Source organism: Platichthys flesus, chromosome 1 (genome assembly GCF_949316205.1).
Source record: "Platichthys flesus chromosome 1, fPlaFle2.1, whole genome shotgun sequence".
Taxonomy (NCBI): domain Eukaryota; kingdom Metazoa; phylum Chordata; class Actinopteri; order Pleuronectiformes; family Pleuronectidae; genus Platichthys; species Platichthys flesus.
This window is the reverse complement of record NC_084945.1, coordinates 7,805,245-7,827,093: the sequence shown is the minus strand read 5'-3', so window position 1 is coordinate 7,827,093 and position 21,849 is coordinate 7,805,245. Positions and strand designations below refer to the sequence as shown.

The window sequence follows — 21,849 nt, the reverse complement described above, 5'->3', positions numbered from 1 at the left end:
GAGGACCATTGTTCTCTAAGACTGAACAAGTTTGAGACCCACTGGTTCAGTGTCTGTGTTATTTTGAAAGTTGCACTTTGCATTATAACACACAGAAGTGTCTTATTGTTGTATATCCTTAAATTGAATTGTGCTGTATCTTTCTCCATTTTGATTGCAGGCCCCTGACCCTGTTTGGTATCATGAGCCCTGATCTCTGAAGCTCCTCCATCCTCAAGATGTTTTTTTTTTTTGTCCTGTAAGTGAAGTTTCCAGTGTGGGTGTTGCTCCCACTCGGGCGGGTCACCCCAGCTCCGGTTAAGACCCTCCCCTCGCTCCGGCTGAGGCGGTGTGTCCGGGTATAAAACCAACGCGCTCCCGTCTCCTCAGTCTAGTGCACCGGCTGCGAGGCGGCACATCGACACGCCAGTCCGAGCAGCAACGGGGAGCAGAGAATAAGGGACAATTTCTCCAAGCAAAACTCTACTTCTGCGCTCACTTCTTATTGTGAACCTGCCTTCATCACTACTCTTCACCCAGAACTCCTTCTCTTCCCCTCAAAATGACTGGTGGCCCTCTGACAGGGCTGCTGGTTGCGCTGTGCGTAAGCAGCGCAGTCCAAACTGTGCCAAAGACGCAGCAGAGGAGACAGACGGGCCAGTATCAGGTGTATCCTGAGCTCCGCGATGCAGCGGCTCTCAGTCCAGGTGGGTACAAGGGCTTCCATTGCCTTATCAAAATGGAAAATCAATTCTCCTGAATGCGTAAAAAGGTCAAAGATGATTTTTTATCTCTGCGTAAATGTGCTTTCTGGTGCGTAAATGACACAATGGAAAACGGTCTCATTCTGCTTCGTTTTTTCTTCTAATAGTTTCAAATCTGAATAAATGATTTCATGATCTAATAGTTTAATATTTCTGTCGCCTGGTGTCCAGTCGGCTGTGAGGAAAACGGTCGCTCCTACAGATTGAACGAGCAGTGGGAGAAACCCTACCTCGGCAGTATACTGGTGTGCACCTGCGGAGGAGCCGCAGGCATCAAATGCAAATCTAAACCCGAAGGTCAGTGAGAGTCCCACCGCTTTCACACCCGGAGAAATGTCTCATCGGGCCATTTCTTCTCAGGCTCACTTTGGTTTGGATCAGCTGCCTCCCTCGGTGCAGGGGAGCTGTTGTTTCAATGAAACCAAGCAAAGTAAAAATACTGTAAAGGCTCTCGCACTGTGACTAAAACTACAGGACTGAGTTACTTAAGAAAACACATATGGGAGCACTTTTAGATTTCCAGTTGATCCGTCACCAGTGCGTCTTTACGCAGCGCAACAGAAACAACACCCACAGCAGGTAGAACAATAACAGCCTGTTGACCTTTTGGAGTTTTCCTGTGTTTGTCTCAGCGGTGGACTCCTGTTATGACAAGTACAATGACCGGACATACCGGGTCGGTGAAACCTACGAGAGACCAAAGGACGGCATGATGTGGGACTGTACCTGTATTGGTTCTGGTCGGGGCAAGATCAGCTGCACCATCGCAAGTGAGTACAACGATATATGTGTATGCATTATCAGAAATTGGGAATTTAAGTTGGTTTTAATTCCAATTTAATTGGATTTAAGTGTTATTCAAAAATATAGTTAAAGATTTATGCATTGGTGTAGAAACAGTTTACTTAAATCCAGTAGTGCCTGAATGATGTGTGTGTGTTACAGTGAGTGTGTGTGTGTGGTTATCAAGGCCTTAAATCAAAGCCATAATGGACCCAACTTCCAATCTGTGTCATTTCCAGATCGTTGCCATGAAGGTGGCAGCTCTTACAAAATCGGGGACACCTGGCAGAGGCCTCACGAGTCCGCTGACTACATGCTGGAGTGTGTGTGTCTGGGAAACGGCAAAGGAGAGTGGACATGCAAACCTGTGGGTGAGTAACTTTATTGAACTCTGGATTGCAGATCAATGGGACAGACACACACACACACATACACACACACACACACACACACACTAACACTAACACACACACACACACACACACACACATACAACACACACCTACAGCAGGGTAATTTCTCAGAAGTGTGTGACTATGTTTGGTACCATTCTAAAGCAAACAGGGTGTGTGTGTGACAGCACCAATCTTACGCCACAGCTATTGATTTCCCCCTGGTTTATTTGTCATGCAAACGCTCGGAGGACAAGTTCCTTGTGACAAACTGCAGACACATCTAAATGAATGTTTTATGCTGTTGTTTTTATTTACCTGTGCAGCCGAGCGGTGCTATGACAACAGCGCTGCATCCTCCTATGTGGTGGGGGAGACCTGGGAGAAACCGTACCAAGGCTGGATGATGCTGGACTGCACGTGTCTGGGAGAGGGGAATGGACGCATCACATGCACCTCCAGGAGTAAGAAGAGGATAAACACGCACAGAGACATACACTTTTTCAATACTTAAGCGGCAGCTGTTGACCGTTCTTCTGTCACTAGATCGCTGCAACGACCAGGACCCCAAGAGGTCGTACCGCATCGGAGACACCTGGACGAAGACAGACGCAAGTGGACAGGCCCTTCAGTGCTTGTGCTTAGGAAACGGCCGTGGAGAGTGGAAGTGTGAAGGACACAACGCAGGCCGAAGTACGATTTAAAATCCAAGTTTTGCTCAAAGTGTTCACTAAATGGAGAACGCTTCCCTTACATTCATCTCTCTCTCAATCTGCATTGTACAGCCACAGGTGCTCTTCTTTTGACCCCCACTCATGCCGTGCTGCAGAAGCGTGTCGACCCCCCCATGGAGGGAACCTGCAGCACGGACTCCGGAGCCACCTACTACGAGGGGCAGCACTGGATCAGAAACCAGGGCAGCCAGCAGATGCAATGTACCTGTCAGGGCAATGGCGTCAGCTGTCAGGAATGGGGTGAGCGCAGGAGGGAAGGACGAAAAGCCGGTGTTACAGTTTCCTTTTGTTCAAACCCAAAAGTCAAACCCCTCTCTTCCCTCTCTTTCCTGTGCAGAGACCAAAAACCAGGCGTATGGTGGGAACTCTCAGGGCCAGCCGTGTGAGTTCCCCTTCGTCTTCATGGGGAAGACCTACTACTCCTGCACCTCGGACGGACGCCCGGACGGGCAGCTCTGGTGCTCTACATCCTCAGACTACGACAAAGACAAGCAATACTCCTTCTGTACTGAGAGGAATGGTGAGATGTGAACTTTGGCTTCACCATTTTACTGGTGTTGTTGTTGTATTGTGCTGATGTGGGACCTCATCCCAGAGCAATGGCTGTTACCGTCCAGGAGTTAGAGCGTGTTTTCTACAATCTATGAGGTCGGTTGATTGATCAATGGCTTTGGGCAAGACACTGAACCGAAACTGCCCAGACGGCTGTGTGAGTGAGGGAGTGTGCACATACTGTATGAATGTGTGAATGGCAAAACCGTTCTGTAAAGCACTTTGAATGGTCATCCATCCTAGAAAAAAACAATATATACAGCTCACTGGCCGTTTTACTATTTCCTATGTACAAACTCATTTCATATAAACAGACTTACCATAGTAGAAGTGTACGTGTTGGTAACCATGTCAGAGATGAACAATAACAGCCATGTCTCCTTCTTGATTCCAGTCATTGTGGCAACACGAGGCGGCAACTCCAACGGCGCCCTGTGCCACTTCCCCTTCCTCTACAGCGGCCGCAACTACACCGACTGCACGGCTGACGGGCGCCGCGATGGCATGAGGTGGTGCGGTACCACCTACGACTACGACGCGGAGCAGCACTTTGGATTCTGCCCCATGGCCGGTGAGTGTGCGCGCCCACTGCTTTTCACTTGCTCCAATTAAAGAACCTGATGGATGATTAAGATGCTTTCGTTTGATTTTTTGTTTGGTTGAAATGTGAAAGTCCTGGAGAGAGTAAATGGGTTCAGAAACGTACAAACGCTTTACTCACATGTTTAAATACTTTGTCATTAAAGGGCATTACGCTAGATGCTTTGGTGCTTATCTTGTTCTCATGGATGATAATGATGCTGGTTCTTTGGGTCACTTGTGGACAATTTGGGTCTAAATAACTCACTTTTAGAAGAGACAACATTCATGGTCATGGGAGAGTGATGACTCCATCAGGGCTGTACCATAACACACAGAACCACGGCACTGAGATCAAGTGGACCGAGGAGGATTCCCACGCACGCACACATGCACAAAAGAAACACTGTTAGTAGACAAAGCAGTCAACAATCCCTTGTTTTTATTTCCTCTTCCTGTCTCTTCTTCATGTAGCCCACGAGGAGGTTTGTACCACCAACGATGGAGTGATGCACCGTGTCGGCGACAAGTGGGACAAACGCCACGACGTCATGGGTCACATGATGGAGTGCACGTGCCTGGGTAGCGGCCGTGGGGAGTGGAGCTGCGTTGCTCACTCACAGCTGCAAGGTCAGAGAGCGAACTCCAACAAAACCGTGTTAAGGTCCAGTGTGTTAGGTTTAGGTGAAAGGGGTCTATCGGCAGAAAATGTATATAAAAAAGCCTTAGGGATGATTTCCCGAGTGTGTTTCATCTGAATTGTACGGGTTGTCCTTTTCTTTACCCTAGATTAGGCAATTTATATATAAGAACGTTTTATTTACACCATGAGCTAGCCCTCTCTACGGAGGCCGCCATGTGTTTTACGGTAGCCCAAACTGGACAAACTAAAAACCCTTTGAGTTTTTATAACAACTGAAGGCGACCAAAGGTTCTCCTTCATGTTTGAAAGGGGAGGGGCAGCTGAGGGGTGATAAACTGCAACAGTTAACTTCACCACAAGATGTCACTATATTCTACACACTGAATCTTTAAGTCTTAGCAACAGAAGTCACACGATCTGACATTAGATCATGACATGCGTATTCTTGCCTCCCTCCTCGCTTGTGTGTTCAGATCAGTGTATCGTTGACGGCCTCAACTATGAAGTGAACCAGGTGTTTTCCAAACGCCACGACGAGGGCTACATGATGAACTGCACCTGCTACGGGCAGGGACGCGGACGCTGGAAGTGCGACGCCATCGGTGCGTTCAAGGCTCTTCTCAGCTGAGAATTACTGCCCCACCATTCTCTGTTCCGTGCTAACCATCTCCTCTGACGTCTTGTGTTCTCAACAACAGATCAGTGTCAGGAGCCGCAGACCAGGGCGTTCCATCAGATCGGAGAGACTTGGGACAAAGTCATCCATGGCGCCCACTACCGCTGTTATTGCAATGGCAACGGGATCGGAGAGTTGAGATGTGAACCCCAGACCACGTACCAAGGTAAGAAAAACAATCCGCCCAACATCATCACTTCAAAGCTGCTCAGAGGGCCGAGTCCGAGTGGTTGGGATTTGAATACAAGCACAATGCAAAGTCATATGAGTCACATTGTGTTGGTTTTTCAGGTAAATAAACACAGACAGTGACGCACAAAATCAAGTCTGAACACACAGACACGAAACACATGTGTTTTTGATTGAGCTCGACGTACACGTTAACTCAACATGTTCATAGATCTATTTATATCCCAGAAAAAGAATGCTTATTATAATTATGAGTCAGTTTTCTTTACTTTCATGTTGTCCCAACGAAAACTGAGAATAACTCATTTGACTTTTAATGCTGCAACTGTGTTTAAGGTGTAATATGAAACACAAAAATATCTTAAAACAATCTATTTGATATTTTTGATTGACTTTGGCACTAACATTATCCAAAAATGTATCAACATTGTTTTAAAAACACAGAGCGATTACATTTTTGTCCTCTTTTAATTGCGTCATATCAGCTTTGCTATAGCTTTGTTGGGCAAAGGACGAAGGAGAAACACGCGGCCGATCAGTTAAACAGTCGATTGTTCCACTGCTTGTATCGGTCACTTGATAATTCATTGCTGTTTTCTGCTCAACATGAATAAAACTTACATGACCTCATTCATGAACCTGATTTGTGCCCGAGTCGCGTCAGGTAGATTTTCATCTGCAATGGTGGTTGGCTATTACGTTTAAAATTAAACAAATACAAACACAATATTTTATTTAAATCTCCACATTTTTCTCTAGTTTGTGGACGATCCAGTTGTGAAAATCAAACATGTGATATAATTGAGAGAACCAGGGTTGAAAGACCCTAATCCTGAAAACCCCCTCTGCATTTATCACCAGCAGTCATCATGACCGAATAAGGAGAATTATTTTAATGAGAAGACTAGTCTGGCTTTTTTTATTTCCCAGCTGCTTCTGAGCTGTTAGAGCTTTATTTGTGTTATTTAACTTTCTGACTTCCACCTCCCTCTCGCCCAACACCTCCCGTCACGCGTCACCGAAATGAAAAGTTCACTTCATGTCAGCGAGGGTCGGGGGGGGTTTCTCTCCTGACTTCGCAGTCAAATGAAGAAGTGCCGAGCTGGCACTGTTGGTCTTTGAGGGTTTCTCCTCACCCCCCTGGTGTTGAGTGTTGTTTGTGTTGACCTGCTGAGGGGAATGGGATGCTGGGCTTATTTTGGGGGGGGGGGTTATGCCTTTAAAAACACTTCCTGGCTCCAGTATCTCACCGCTGGTTGGGTAAACGTTGCTTAACGTGATACTTTGCTCCAGAATCAAACATTGACCTGAAAAGTTTACAGTTAGCACTTTTATCTCACCGTGATCCGCCGCAGAGGAGAGTGTGTCGGTGTGTGTGTGCAGACGGGGGGGCATTGAGGGCAAGGCAGGCAAATTGCAACAGCTGATTAGCTTCATCTACATCAACTGCGATTCTTTTACATGACCTATGTACAGGGGACTGCAATTAGACCTGGTCTGAACCCCCCCCCCCCCCCCCCCCCCCACTGATGAGGCCTCACGTCTAGTGTGATGATTTCAGAGTTTGGATGAAGACTAGAACGTCTAAATATGTGTACGTGATGGGGGGGTGGAGGGAGTTTGAACTTATACTGTTTTACTTTGACCTTTGTTTATAGGAATCATTTGACCATTCCCCAAACCGATTCTGTATCGGTATTTTGAACGTGTCCATTTCATTTCATCTGTTTCTTGGGGTTGGGGGATTGGTTTAATGTGGGGCCCACCTGGGTCCCTTTAGCCCGGGGCCCTAAAGTCCCCCGAACTGCTCCTGTGAGCAGACAGAGTGTGTTGCTGTATGTTTCTGTATTTGTGTGTTCCTGAGGGTGCGGAGGCTAGATAATCCGTGATGAATATAGAACTCAAGTGTCATGTCAGCGTGTCAGATGTCGGTGGTTGTTTGAGCTAGTTTAGCACCGTCTGGTGATTTGGTTCATTCCCAAAACAATGAATCCATCAAACAGAGCCTCACCAGAAAGAGAAGCCAACTTCCACCCACACCATCTCCTGCACGTAACACGGCTATAAACTATGTCTCTGACAATGTGTGATTCTTCTCTCTCCTGATGTCCTCCTTAACCTTTTCTTTTTTTCTTGGTTGTCTGACTCAGATGGCCACCGACCCGTCCAGGTGATCATCACGGAGGCCGGAAAACAGCCAGACTCCCACCCCATCCAGTGGAACGCCCCTTCCTCTGTTCACATCACCCAGTACATCCTCAAATGGAGAATTGTGAGTCCATCTTTTGGGTTATAGTACAGGTTAGATATTAGTTATGATAATTATTTTTGACTCTCTCTTCTTAGAGTTAGGGAAAATCCCCCCTTGCCAAGAGTTTATTTTATTTTCTCACACGTCTTTTCCCTCTGAAGACTTCAAAGTGGAGCAGATTTCCTTTGAAGGGGTTTGTGTATTTTGGACGGCAAAGTCACTCACAGTCGTCATCCGGCACTCCTGCTGAGAAAGTTTTCCGACTGCATGCAAACCCAGATGAAATACTTCCAAAGCAGGATGTGGCAGTAAACAAGTCGGAGCCAGCGTGCAGCCAAAATATACTAAACCACCAGTCCTCCATTCTCTGAAGAAATGAATGATTCCAATAAATCCCAAAATTATTTCACTCCATAATATATGTGCTGTCAAAAAAGTTAAAATCCTTTTAAAAATCCTATAATTTAGTCATCATGTTGATTTATAACTAATTGTAGATGTTACATTGTTTTACTCTCTCGTGTTTACTGTACCTTCAATTCAAAACTGAAGATCATCAATCACTCTTGAGCTTGGAATCTCCAGTTGAATTAAAAAATGTCAGCTTTCATCACATGAACTTCATCAGCACTTGTTCTATATGTCTGTAGAACTTCATTTCAAACCCCTAGATACAATCTTTTTTTTTCCCGGTAGAAAAATGCACGAGCACCCTGGAGGGAGGTCAACATCCCCGGCCACCTCAGCTCCTACACCATCGGTGGGCTGCGTCCCGGCGTCACATACGAGGGTCAGCTGATCAGCATCCTGCGATACGGACGCCGCGAGGTCACCCGCTTCGATTTCACTACCACCCACGGCTCCTGTGAGTAGACCTGAGTGGCAACATTCTCTCTCGGTAAAACAAAGAAGAAATGTTCTCATGAATGTTACGCCCCCTGTTGTCTTTTGTAGTGGAGACGTCCGAGGGAGAGACGACGCAGCTCCCTGCAGAAGTGGACACCTCTGAGTCGGTGACGGAGATCACCTCCAACAGCTTCGTCGTGTCCTGGACGTCGGCCTCTTCTACCATCTCTGGCTTCAGGGTGGAGTATGAGCTCAGCGAAGACGGGGCGAAGCCCAAAGTCCTTGGTGAGCGACTGAAACCCTCACAATGCTCTAATAAAGTCACATAGAAATGATTCAGTTGATTAATTGTTTAGTTTATCTGTTGTGGTTTTGACTGGAGAAGGGGGAATAGAAATGATAAAGAACAGCTACTGCTGAACAAAAGTAACACATACAAAATTCTATACCTCAAATGGATTTTACTGGTTTGTGCGTTCACTAAGTTTTTATCTGCTTCTCCAGATGTTCCCCGCTCGGCCACCTCTGTCAACATCGCTGATCTGCTGCCAGGACGCAGGTACAACGTCAACGTCTTCGAGCTCCCAACTCAGGGACAGCCGAAGCTCATCCTGACCACGTCTCAGACCACAGGTACCAGTCGCCCTCCCTGTGCCGCTGTCACGACAAACCAGTTCAGGATCCTAAACATTTTGTAGTTTTTCTGCAGAAGAATATAGAATTCCATGGTTTGCCTTTCTCTGCAGCTCCGGACGCACCCGCCCGGCATTCTGTGGATGACGTGGCAGAGAGCTCCATCCGAATCAGCTGGTCCAAACCTCAGGCTCCAATCACTGGTAAACAGAAACCTCCTGTGTGTATACGTGATTTAAAGTAGGGGTTTGGATTTAGAGATGTAACCGAGTATGTGTTCCCGCCAGGTTACCGTGTGGTGTACACGCCGTCAGTGGAAGGCAGCAGCACGGAGCTGAACCTGCCGGACTCGGAGACTTCAGTGACCCTGGTTGACCTTCGCCCCGGCCATCTGTACAACATCAGCATCTACGCCGTGGAGGAGAATCAGGAGAGCGAGCCTGTGTTCGTACAGGTCAACACCGCTGGATCTCCTCTGCCTGGTAAACATTAAGAAATGAATTAAAGTGCTTCAGAAATGATGTAGGAATCCCGTACATGGAAGGAAGGTTACCCTGGTCTTTTGAATGTAGGTTTTCCTTTAAGATCGTTCTTTGGCTGCAGTAAAGGCTGAGCAGATTAACTCACAGATTTATACTCACAGCTGCTGATTCCTTATAGGGCCGGGGAGCTTTAGGAACGGCTTTCCAGTGTTTGGGGAAGACTGAGCGTGTCAAAACACCGGCTCGTCAAAACATGCTTTGACAGCTAAAGCTATACCAGCGTTATTTCTTTTCCAGGGCTCCTTCTGTTGACTCAAGGGCCGAATGTGGCCTCTGAGTGACCTCTCTTACAATTCATGGTGGGCGCTGAATTACACACCTGTTCAGACATAGAAGACACGCAAGAGCTCACAAAGTTCATAAATCCACGCGTTATCTGAAATGAGATTTCCCTCGCTGAAGTTTTCCTCCTCGTACCTGGCCCGGCTGTTTTATTACAAATCCAGATGCTATAGAAACTGGCAGTGTTTTTTGGAACATCTGGTTTGACCATTTAAGCCTCCTATTGCTCTATATTATGTACGATTGTTTTACAGGGCATTTGAATTAACCTTGTACAGTTCATTTAGAGTAGGAATATTTTCAAACATTCAGTTTTTGGATCCTTGGCAGCCCGATGAGTTCTCCCCGTCTGTGTGAGGGTAAAACCTCCAATGGGTCCTTTCCAGTCTGAACTCGGATGATATCCCCCGTCACTCAGTCTACCACCTTCTGTCCACAGAGGAGGTCCCGGCACCCACAGACCTGCAGTTCTACGAGACATCAGACGTGAAGATCACCATCACCTGGACCGGTCCACCCAGCGAGGTGTCTGGTTACAGGGTGATCTTCTCCCCCGTGGGCCCCGATGGCTCCGACACGAGGCCCCTGCAGCTGCCCATCTCCCCCAACGCATACGCTGACATCACCCACCTGCAGCCGGGCAAACTCTACCGCTTCTACATCTACGCCATCAGTGGCGGAGTGGAAAGCGAGCCACTCGTTGGACAAACCTCCACCAGTAGGTGTCACCATACACAAATTAAAGGGACAAAGTGAGATTGTGCCAACTTGTGCCTCACGTGTTTTACATTTTCAAACCCCTTCAGAACCTGATTCCCCGACCAACGTTCACTTCACCGACATCGGGCCTGACAATGCGATCGTCACCTGGGAGGCGCCCCGTGCCATCGTCACCGGCTACCGTCTCTTCCTGAGCATCGAGGGCTCCACCCCCATCGAGAAGAGGATCCCGGGCCGCGTCACTCAATTCCCACTGAGGAATCTGCGGCCAGACACCCAGTACACTGCCCTTCTGCACTCTGAGCTGGACACCCAGCTCAGCGAGGGCGTCACCACCTACTTTACTACCGGTCAGTGTCAAGAGGAACAGAACATCAGCAGAAAGTGGAGCAATTTGTGCAATTAATCATTTTCCTCCCATTTTGTGTTCCACCCAGCCCCCGAGATAGGAAACGCTCCACCTTTCAGCACAGAGGTCACTGACGCCTCCATCATCATCACCTGGATGCCTGTCCGCAGGTTCAGCTACAAGGTACAAACCTGCCTCAGATCAGCAGAGCTCAAAAGAATTGTTCCACATCTGGAGAAATAACAAAAGCAAATCTGCTCTTATCGATATTTGAATACTGTCAATGTGTCAAATCAAATCCCTCCCAATAATCTTATTTTAGTGTTATGTTCACATCTTGATGCTCTGCCCCCAACTTGGCCATTTTTTTCTCTTTTAAATCCATTAATGCTGATTTCAGTTTATTTTCAACTTTTCTAATTCTTGCCTCCTCCTCTCCAGCTGTCGGTGCTGCCCAGCCAGGAAGGCGAGTCTCCCAGAGAACAGACCTCGGACTCTGGGCGTATTTATATCCCGGATCTGATTTCTGGAAACCAGTACACCTACAGCGTGCAGCCCATCTACAACGGACGCAACCGTGGAAACCCCATCACCCGCAATGTTGTCACTTGTGCGTTTCTAACTCACTGAGAAAAAAAGATTCTTCTTTTAAACAAGAGTTGTGCGACTGTTTTTGACCACTCGGCAGAGGTTTGTGGCAGAAGTGAGTGTTGTCGCGAGTTTCTCATGCTTCTCTGTCCTTGCAGCCTTGTCTCCCCCCACTGACCTCAGAGTGGAGTCCAACCCGAACACAGGAGCTCTCACTGTCCACTGGGTCGCCTCCAACGCACCAGGTAAATATTGACTGTGCTCGCCACACGCTGGCCGCCCATTGGATCACGGCAAGTCTAGACCTTGGCCTTCAAATGGTTTTTCTTTTTTGCGTTTGTTTATGCACCAGGACAAACGGCTCTTCCCAGTATTTCTTTTCCATTTCTCACAGTGACTCAACCTCATGATATTATGTTCCGTCTCATCCATATTTGTCCCGTATCCGCCCCCTTTGCAGGCCTCTCAGGCTACAGGGTGACGAGCACGCCGACCAACGGCCAGCGTGGAAACTCCCTGGAGGAGGTCGTCCGAGCCGATCAGACCTCGTTCATCCTAGAGAACTTTGATCTGGGGGTGGAGTACAACATCAGCGTCTTCACCACCAAGGGCCATTTGGAAAGTGCGCCCGTGTCCACTATTGTCACCCCAGGTAGGAGCCTTCAGGAACAGGCATCAAACACACAACTGTGTCCACACAAAGACAAGTGTCTGTGTGAAAGAAAGAGACGAGTTTGCCATTAAAGGTTGTGTCCAAGTTGAACCAGAGCCAACAGATTTCGAGTATATTTTAATAATACAAGAATAAAGTATAGTATATTGAAAAATATAGATACAAACTTTGAATCTCACGTAGACCAACATTAACTTCACAGTGGACCACTACCAAACATTTCCTCCCCCACTAAAGAGAAAACTATCTCCAAGTCTGTGTGGGTCTTTTTCAGAACAGACTCAGTTTCCTTCAGTCTTTTCAAAGTCCTGATACTATCATAATGTGGTAATGAGTATTACACAGTATTTTGTTATATGTGAAACTTATACTAAAGTATAACTCAACGCATTGCATCTTGTAATATTAAGACTTTAATCTCGAAATAACAACATTATTTCTTGAAATCTTTTCCCCTTTAAATGTCTAGCATAGATTTAATTCCTCCTCAAAAACACGCACCTGTCAACCAGTTACACATTCTCACCCAATCGGACGTCCAGTTCTTTTAAATATTTTGGTTTCCACTGACTCATGAGGAAAAAGATCTTACAGGAAAATAGTGTCCAGTTTAGTTTTTGAGGAAAACAGCTCCTGCTGCTGGAAATGACGTTTAAGCTATAAAACCAAAACAAAGAGCCAAAAGACGATAAAAGTCCAGTCGGCTCACACAGCTTTAATTATCATTAGCTGCTACTAACATGACCATTGGCTGCCATGCATGGAGATCATATTCATTAATTGGGATGGTGAATATTTAATTGTTTGCATGACCAGAACGGTAGAATCAATTGAATATGTTTATGTGACTGTAATTCTTAATTCCTGTTGACTGAAGTAGTTTGTAATCATCTATCATCTACCGAGCATGACCTCTGTCACACTCTGACCTCTGACAGCTTCCTGGGAATGATATTGATTTAATCAGTGTAATTATTGTGGCTGTTGAATCTGTGTCTGTGTAATTCTGCCTGCGCTTCACCACTGGCCTAACCCTTTCAGAAATCCCCAAACCAAGTCACATTGACTTTGTCGACATTACTGACACCACCCTTGGCCTGCGCTGGATCCCGCCCAACTATACCGCCATTACTGGTTACCGGATAATGGTAGTGACGTCAGGCGAGAGCTTGCCAATTTTTCAAGATATGGTGGAAGCATCTGCTGGTTATTACACGATTCGCGGTTTGGAGCCCGGCGTGGACTATGACATCAGTATCGTCACTGTTACGGAAGAGGGGGAAAGCGAGCCGACCACACACACAAAGCAAACACAAGCTGGTGATTTGACTCTTTCACTCCGTCAGTGGGTTTTGGTCTGAGAGAACTGATGCAGTCACACTAACAGCCCTTTTCTGAATATGCAACATGCTGCAGTCACATTTATCACGGTCTCTGTCGTTCCTGCATTCGCTGTAACCCCCCCCCCCCCCTCCCCCTCGTTCTTGCAGCCATTCCAGCTCCCACCAACCTGCAGTTTGGAGGAGTGGGTCCTGATCACATCAGGGTGACCTGGACCGTCCCACACGTGGCCACACCCAGCGACATCTCTCGGTTTGTCATCCGCTACCACCCCGTGGCCACAGACGATGACATTAAGGAGGTGAATGTGGGCGGAGCCACCAACACCTTCCTGCTGCAGAGTAAGACAAACATGAGAATTGTGTTTAATAGGGATCGATGTCTTTGAAAGGTCAAGATGAGTTGTATTTCTTTGCATTGCTCAATGTCAAGTTATCCATGCTGAATAATAATCGTCTCTTCCTGTTAGACCTGCTGCCCAACACAGATTACAGCATCAGTGTGGTGTGTGTGTACGGTGAACGGGAGAGTCAACCAGCCACAGGAACTCAGAGGACAAGTGAGTCTGACAGCGGTTTATCACAGTGGCCTCTGCAAGTTTACTTCACTTTTTAAATAATAATCCATCAAACAAAAATCAAGATGTTACATTAAACTCTTTTGTTTTGAATATATCAAGACAGAGGCAAAATAAACATAAACATCTGAAAATCACTATTGAGAAAACCTTGTAAAAACGACTGTTCTACATGTTTCTAAATGGACTGTGTATTTATGCTTCGCTTCATATCAACAACCCACAGTTTTTTTTTAATCTTCATAATAACAAATTATCCAAAATCTCCTCATTCTTCCCCCTCCAGCTCTGGACTCCCCCACTGGCTTGGACTTCTCTGACATCCAGACCAACTCCTTCACCGTTCACTGGCTCGCTCCAACCGCCGCCATCACCGGCTACCGCATCCGCCACCAGCAGACGAGCGGCGGGCGGACCAAGGACGAGAGGCTGCCCCCGACCAGGAACCACTTCACCGTGACTGGACTGGCACCTGAGACGGAGTACCAGATATATGTGTATGCTGTCAACGGCAATCAGGAGAGTCAGCCTCTAACTGGCACACAGGCCACCAGTGAGTCTCCATACTGGGTTCTACCACCACCTCCGATTTGCTTCTGTCAATGACCCTTAACAGCTGAATCGTGATTTGACTTTAGCTCCTTTTTCCTACCTCTTCTACTTCCTTTCAGTCTCTGATGCTCCCACTGATCTGGAGGTAACATCGTCCACTCCCAGCAGCATCACCATCCGCTGGGACGCCCCCTCTGTCCCAGTGAGGAACTACCGGATCACCTACGGAGGGACAAGTCAGTACTGATTCATAGTTTCCTCAAAGACCTCATCCACATTCTGAGTTTAACACTGCACCCGTCATCTCTTTCCGTCTCTAGGTGGCGAGACTCCTCAAGAATTCATCATCCCGGGCACTCAGACCACCGCCACCATCACTGGTCTCAACCCTGGTTCCGATTACACCATCACAGTCTACGCTGTGAGTGGACGAGGGGACAGCCCTGCCTCCAACACGCCGGTCCACATCACACACAAGACTGGTACAGCAACCTGGAAAACCACTGCTCCCTAATAACGTACTGTTGAGGGTTTACACTAAATCTAAAGGCTGTCATGTGTTCATCTCTCCTTCAGATATCGAGACTCCTGCTGACATGAAAGTAACGGATGTGAGTGACAACGCCATCACTGTGCGCTGGTCTCCTGCTCAGGGGCCAATCAGAGGCTACAGGGTCACCAGTGTGCCAAAGAACGGGCTGGGGCCCTCCTACTCTGAGGTGGTGGCTCCTGGTAAGAACAACAACTGTTCAGAACAAGACTGACACCTTTTAAAAGAAAACATACCCAGAGCATCCTGTCCTCACTGGTTTCTTTCCTGTTCTCCTGCTACAGATAAGACACAGATAACGTTCACAGGTCTGATGCCCACTGCGGAGTACGTTGTTAGTGTCTACGCCCTGGGCAACGATGGACAGCCCTCGTCCCCGGCAGTGGACAACACCGAAACCGGTAAGTTTGACTCAATTCAGTGCTGGACCGGCCTCATTTCAGGGAATGTATTTTCGATAAGATTTTTTATTCAGTGTGTAGTAATAATAACTATTATGGGAGTTAAACTATTTATGAAATAAGGCAAATAAAATCAGGCAGTTCAAATAAAAATAACTTCTGCTGTTCATTGGGCTCAAAAGGAAAACTAAATTTAAAATTATTTTTATAAAACAGCTTCATTTAAAACCCAACTACTTGCTTTAAAGGTTCAGTGTGTAAGATTTAGGTGAAAGGAATCTATCTTTAAATATCTATTAATAGCATCAGAGATGAATATGTTCTTTAAATAAAAAAAACATTAGAGCTGAAATGACTCCCTCCCTCCCTCCCCGCAGCCATGGATCGTCCCAAGGACCTGACCTTCTCCGACATCGACTCCACCTCCATGCGCATCACTTGGGACAGCCCGGACGGCACGGTGACATCATACCGCGTCGTGTACTCCAGCCCAGAGGAGGGCGACAGTGAGCTGCGTCCTGCCCCCAGAGGTGACCAGAACACTGTGGTGCTGAGAGGCCTTCGCCCCGGGACCGAGTACACGGTGACGGTCTACGCCCTCCATGGCCGCACCCCCAGCACGCCCTTAGTGGGAACTCAGGCCACAGGTAGAAATACAAACTGTAGAAAACAGAATGACTTAGTTTATTTCTTCCCTGACTCCAACTCTAAAATGTTTTTTTTTTGCCTTTGACCTCAGTGATCCCTGCTCCTACCAACCTGATGATCTCAGAGGTCGGGCCCTCGACCTTCACTGTGTCGTGGCGAGCCCCCACTGCTCGCCTGACAGGCTACCGTGTGGTCGTCATCCCCAAGAACATCAACAGCCCAACCAAAGAGCTGAATGTCGCTCCAGACACCACGCGTGTCCTCGTACCCGGGCTCATGGTAAACACCTGTCGTTTGGTCTATTTACACGGCTTCACAGTCAGTCAGTGAGTTAACACCAGCTGTGTGTCTCTGTATCGTAGGTGGCAACCACGTACCAGATACAGGTCTACGCTCTGAAGAACTCGGTTTCCAGCAGACCACTGGAGGGAGAGACCACCACACTGGAAGGTCACTGGCTGCACCATAAATGACAAACATCTCCAGTTATCGCCAATTATTACCCAGGGCTCTGTTTCATGTGGGTTTTCCTCTCCTCCCCACCGCAGACGTGAGTCCTCCTCGCCGCGTGCGTATCTCCGATGTGAAGGACTCTTCTTTCACCCTGACCTGGCGCACCAAGATCGAAACCATCAGTGGTTTCCTGATCGAGGCCACGCCCGTCGGTGGCTCGCGCCCGACCATCAGCAGGACCATCCCAGCAGAGACGCAGACCTACAGGCTCTCAGGTACAACGCAAAGTCCTGCTTAACAAACCTTTAACAAGCGTTGGAGCTGTGATTGTTTTGTTTTTTTACAGTGTAAGTTGTTGTTCCCCTTAGGTCTGCAGCCTGGCACCATGTACACTGTAAATCTGTACACCCTGAATGGCAACACAAGGAGTGCTCCGTTTACACTCAAGATTCAAACAGGTACTACACACATCTATCCATACATCTAACTATCCATCTATAAGTGGCGGACACAACCCATTCACAGTCATATTCAGCGTTATGTTTGCTGATATGAAAACTTTTATTTTACAGAATAAACAATGCAGAGAAATATGTGTATTTGTTACGTATGCTCCTAATATTTGGTTGTTTTCTTTTTATTTATAGTTATTCATAATAAACTGTATATTTCCCATTTTGTCTCATATCATCATCTGCCCCCAACAGTCCATAATAGTCTTGAGTTCAGATGCAGCCACAGTAAAAGCAGCATTTGCCAGATATGGACTGATGTTGCATAATAACCCTGCAGCGTTCACACAGATGACCCGGTGTTCTGTATTTCTCTTCACAGCTCAACCTGTGGTCCAGGCTCCCACCAACGTTCAGTTCACATCTTTGACCCCCACCTCCATCTCCTTCACCTGGCAGCCGCCGGCCACGCAGATCACGGGATACTACGTCACCTACGAGGAGTCAGGCAGAGCGCCGCGGGAGCTGCTCCCTCAACCCCACGCCGGTCAGAACTACGCCACCGTCTCTGGTATGTGCTCGTAAACATGTTTATAAAAATCAGCTTGATTTAGGTTCCACTGGTTATGATCATTCTCTCGCATGTGACCACGAGTCGAGGGCATCCTAATGGATAATTGTTCCTCTCGTCAGGCCTGAAACCAGCCACAGAGTACATCATCAAGATCATTGCCATCCAGAACACACAGAGGAGCACGCCTCTGGTGGGCAGAATCAGGACTCGTGAGTATTATCACACTTCCTCTCTGTACTGTGACAAATAGATGGTAAAAGAAATGCGTTTAAATGATGTAGCAAAGGAGTACAATTGAAATCAGGTAAGAGTAAACTGTAAAAATGGAAAGGCTTGATAGACAGCTTTAATCCGCTCAGAGGCTTTGAGATAAACTGTGCAGTCAAACAAGCGTCAGGCTCCTAAAATAATAATATATTTAATATTGTATTTTGAATGCCTCCAGATTCGTCATTCAAAATATCTCCTGTGTGTTTGCAATACTTCATAATTATGCCACAGCCCAGTAATGCTGCATATATATATCACCCCCTGCTGGCAGAGATATGTAACAGCAGCTGTGCTTTACAACCCCCCTCACCCACCTCGTTCTAACCTGCTCGCTTCCCTAACCCCGTCTCTCCCGCCCAGAACCAGACTCCCTGCTTCCCCTGCCTCTGCCCCAAAACCCCGGAAGTGGTGACAAGCTGGATGTGCCAGAACCTCACTTGGACAATAGGGTCAATATAGTGAGCCCCAATGGCCAGGACGGGCTTGGTGATCACAACCAGCGTGTGGAGTACACGCAATGGAACAACAATGGAGACAACAGGTTTAATGGGAACGGTGGCCAACCACAGTTTCCCTATGGGCAAGTGCGTGAGCCCCTGGTCTTTGTGCCACTCCCTGATGCAGAGGGCCGCCGGTTGCCCATACTGAAGCTGAACGTGCCCGTCGGCGCCATGTTCGGTAACGAGACGGGGGTGCCACAGGAGGCCCAGACTCAGACCACCATCTCCTGGAAGCCTTACAGCCAGAGCAGTGCCTACCTGGTGTCCTGCCAACCTCTCACACACTTAAATGAGAAGATGTTCACGGTAAGAGACGAGGGTCTTAGTTTCCAGGTTCAGGTCCAGTGATACTCATCAGTTATATTACATGAGCATATATGTGATATAACCTCCTCGCTCTCTCTGCCTGTCCAGGTCCGTCTGCCAGACTCAGCCACCACTGCCACCCTGATAGGACTCACGCCCGGAGCCAACTACAAGGTGCTCGTGGAGGCTCTGATGGGGGCGCTCAAACACAAGATTCTGGAGCAGGTTGTCACTGCTGGAAACACAAGTAAGAGACCTACAGCTACTGCTGAGTGTAAAATAATCAAAGCAACTCCTGCTAATAAAGGAGGGACTCCAGCGTGTAGAAAAAAAAGTTGGGCATGAAATCCACAAGGCCCAACATGCACCTTATGAAACCCAATTTAAATTCACTAGATCTGGATCTACTCAAAACTGCACAGACTCCTGGATCATGCATTTGCTCTTCGTTATGTTCCAGTCCCACAAGGAGTGCCCTCCACTGGGGACACGTGTTACGATGCCTTTACTGCAACCCACCATGATGTCGGCGGCGAGTGGGAGCGGATGTCCGAGACCGGCTTCAAGCTGTGGTGCAAGTGCCTGGGTCTGGGAAGCGGCCACATCAGATGTGATTCATCCAGTAAGTGATGAGAGAGACTTCATTTTCAAAAAACGTATTTGTAATCTGCATGGGAGTCCAATTCTGCCACTTTGTTATAAATAATCCCTCATGTCATTGTAATAAGAAAATTTAGCATCTCAATTGTCGAATTGTTTAAAATAACATTTTATCCTAAAATAATGACTTACTGACTCAAAATAAGAATTTCATCTCAAAATAACTCACTGACTCAATTGAAAATTAGTTTTTCTTGATCTTGCACTGGCAGATAGGGCTTCCATGAATGGAGAGTATAATTCTCTTATTATTATGATTCTCTCTCTGAACAGAGTGGTGCCATGACAACGGCATCAACCACCGCATTGGAGAGAAGTGGGACCGCCGCGCAGAGAACGGTCACCTGATGAGCTGCACCTGTCTGGGAAACGGCAAAGGAGAGTTCAAGTGTGAACCACGTGAGTCCTCTCGTCCGACAGAATGCTCCACGACCGGCTCAGAGAGATCTGTGCGTGTGAATTTCAACGTGTGCGTCTTCCATCACAGATGAATCCACGTGCTACGACGACGGGAAAACGTACCAGGTGGGCAACCAGTGGCAGAAGGAGTACCTGGGCGCCATCTGTACCTGCACATGCTTTGGAGGTCAACAGGTACAACACATCAGCCTCTCTCTCTCTCTCTCTCGGTTCTGATGCTCAGTGTGCCGCGTGTTATGTTGTGACTTGAATGAAACGTGTGGACACATGAGGCTGGAGCATGTTTTGTCTCGTCAGGGCTGGAGGTGTGAGAACTGCCGCAGACCAGGTGCTGATGTCGATGTCAGCCTGCTGCAGCCTGTGAGATACGGAGACAACAACCTGCACAAAGTGGTCTGTTGAATTCATCGAAAAGTGTTTTAAGAGATGCAGCAATTCATTCAAATGGCAGTTTTCTTTATTAATTCATATTCATATTTCATAATTTATATCCTCTTTACGTGTGGTTTTCACTCTTCTGTGACTTCCGGGGCAAACAACGTCTAACAATGTAAAACAAGCTGTTTGCCAACTTTCTGTTTCCTTCCATCGTTCACTGCTTTTTACTGCAGAACGTGAATACAAATTTTAATTATCTGTGAACATGATTCATTTTCATTCACAATGGTGGTGAAGACATTAACTCCCATGATGCCACACTGCACAAAGACATTGTCCCTTAATACATACGTTACATACTGTACGTTTCACTATCACAATTTCAGTTTCACATAATTATATGAACTTGAGTAAACTGTATTTGCAAGAGCATCAAATTAATGAGACTTTTCAAATCTATTTTGGCTCTTCAAATTAAAAAAACAACACACAGTCATCTTTTAGACATTGGGTGAATATAAAGTGACTTAGACTGATCCGATCTTAATGAGAATACAGCTTTGTACCTGAACCTGTGATCTTACCTTCTTGAATCTTCCTGTAGAACATTCATTGCCCCATCGAGTGCCTCCGACCCGAGCTGCTGGCAGACGCACAGGCTCCTCCAAATCCCCGGGAATAAAAGGATCAGTTGTCCGACCTCTGCTTTGCTCCCTCACCGTCCATTCGCTGCACTGTCTCACCCTCTAGAAGCCACGCTGTCTGTGACTGAACCCAACCAACTGCCTGATCACTTTCTGACACGTTTAGCCAAAGATGTTACACCAGCTCGTTGCCTGATCCCATCATTATCTTTTATCATCATTACCAAAGTCTCTAAATTCATGCTCTGATGGAAAATACAGATTCTTGACAGACATTAATCCTTCCAGGGAAGTAATTTCAGGCTTGTCAGCGTTTATATTTATATTCTTGTCAAACTGACATTTGTTGCCCCGTTTAAAAGTTCAGAAACATTCCCTCATGGAAAGAGCAGGACCTGTCAGAAAGTAAGCACTGTTAAAGAATGTCGATGTAGTGTTGTCCATGAAAATGTGCTTCTCTTTTCCTGTAGCCCCTCTTCTGTCCCCTAGGGGTCGCACTGTGTGATTGACACTTTCTTAAACCCCAATATCTTTGTACTAATTTATCCCTTTAATCTCAACGTGTGAATGTGTGAACTGGGATGTGAGAAGTTGAACTGTTCTATTTTTGTACTTTGTTGTCAGTGCCAAAGTTGTTTCTATCTTTGACAGGAAGAAGTCCCTTGTTTTAATAAAGCTGGAGAAATCCTGAAACCTAACCTCAGTGTTTGTTTTATGTAAATGAGAGAAATAACTAGATATCAAAGGAACAAGTTCACGAACATACTGATCACTATAATGCAGGGTATACAAAGTATTGGACAATAATTCATTTTTTGACAAATCCCAAAAATTGTTGAGAAGCGAAGACTTTATTCCCTGAGACCATGAAAGTTCTAAAAATATAACTGAAATCCATCAAAAAGTTGATATATTAAAGTCCGGACCCACTGACTATGATGCCAGTCT

The 21,849-nt window shown here is 46.8% G+C and overlaps 1 protein-coding gene across 2 annotated transcripts; it reads left to right on the top strand.

Annotated features, from left to right (window-relative positions):
- Window positions 1–364: 364 nt before the first annotated feature.
- On the top strand, window positions 365–21,599 carry fn1b (fibronectin 1b). Of its 2 annotated transcripts, XM_062378793.1 has the most exons (46): window positions 365–686; window positions 915–1,040; window positions 1,376–1,513; window positions 1,766–1,897; window positions 2,245–2,382; window positions 2,465–2,611; window positions 2,704–2,892; window positions 2,990–3,172; window positions 3,599–3,775; window positions 4,258–4,413; window positions 4,900–5,028; window positions 5,125–5,268; window positions 7,442–7,563; window positions 8,239–8,407; window positions 8,497–8,673; window positions 8,893–9,021; window positions 9,135–9,224; window positions 9,309–9,503; window positions 10,285–10,563; window positions 10,652–10,915; window positions 11,003–11,097; window positions 11,356–11,524; window positions 11,661–11,747; window positions 11,963–12,154; window positions 13,217–13,495; window positions 13,666–13,857; window positions 13,986–14,075; window positions 14,380–14,646; window positions 14,765–14,881; window positions 14,966–15,127; window positions 15,222–15,377; window positions 15,480–15,596; window positions 15,974–16,243; window positions 16,336–16,523; window positions 16,607–16,694; window positions 16,793–16,972; window positions 17,066–17,155; window positions 17,532–17,720; window positions 17,843–17,932; window positions 18,354–18,799; window positions 18,908–19,046; window positions 19,260–19,421; window positions 19,733–19,858; window positions 19,947–20,053; window positions 20,177–20,272; window positions 20,862–21,599. In XM_062378793.1, exons 1-46 carry the CDS (start codon window positions 542–544, stop codon window positions 20,937–20,939), a joined length of 7,401 nt encoding a protein of 2,466 aa, XP_062234777.1. In that variant the 5' UTR covers window positions 365–541; the 3' UTR covers window positions 20,940–21,599. The 2 variants fall into 2 exon arrangements, with proteins under 2 accessions (XP_062234777.1, XP_062234852.1); XM_062378868.1 differs by lacking the exon at window positions 13,217–13,495.
- The last annotated feature ends 250 nt before the right edge of the window (window positions 21,600–21,849 follow it).

Bases quoted from the DNA above. Each gene is read 5' to 3' on its own strand.
- fn1b (XM_062378793.1), top strand. From the start codon at position 542: ATGACTGGTGGCCCTCTGACAGGGCTGCTGGTTGCGCTGTGCGTAAGC. The intron at 1,514-1,765 runs GTGAGTACAACG...TGTCATTTCCAG, and splicing joins GATCAGCTGCACCATCGCAA to ATCGTTGCCATGAAGGTGGC. The intron at 16,973-17,065 runs GTACAACGCAAA...TGTTCCCCTTAG, and splicing joins GCAGACCTACAGGCTCTCAG to GTCTGCAGCCTGGCACCATG.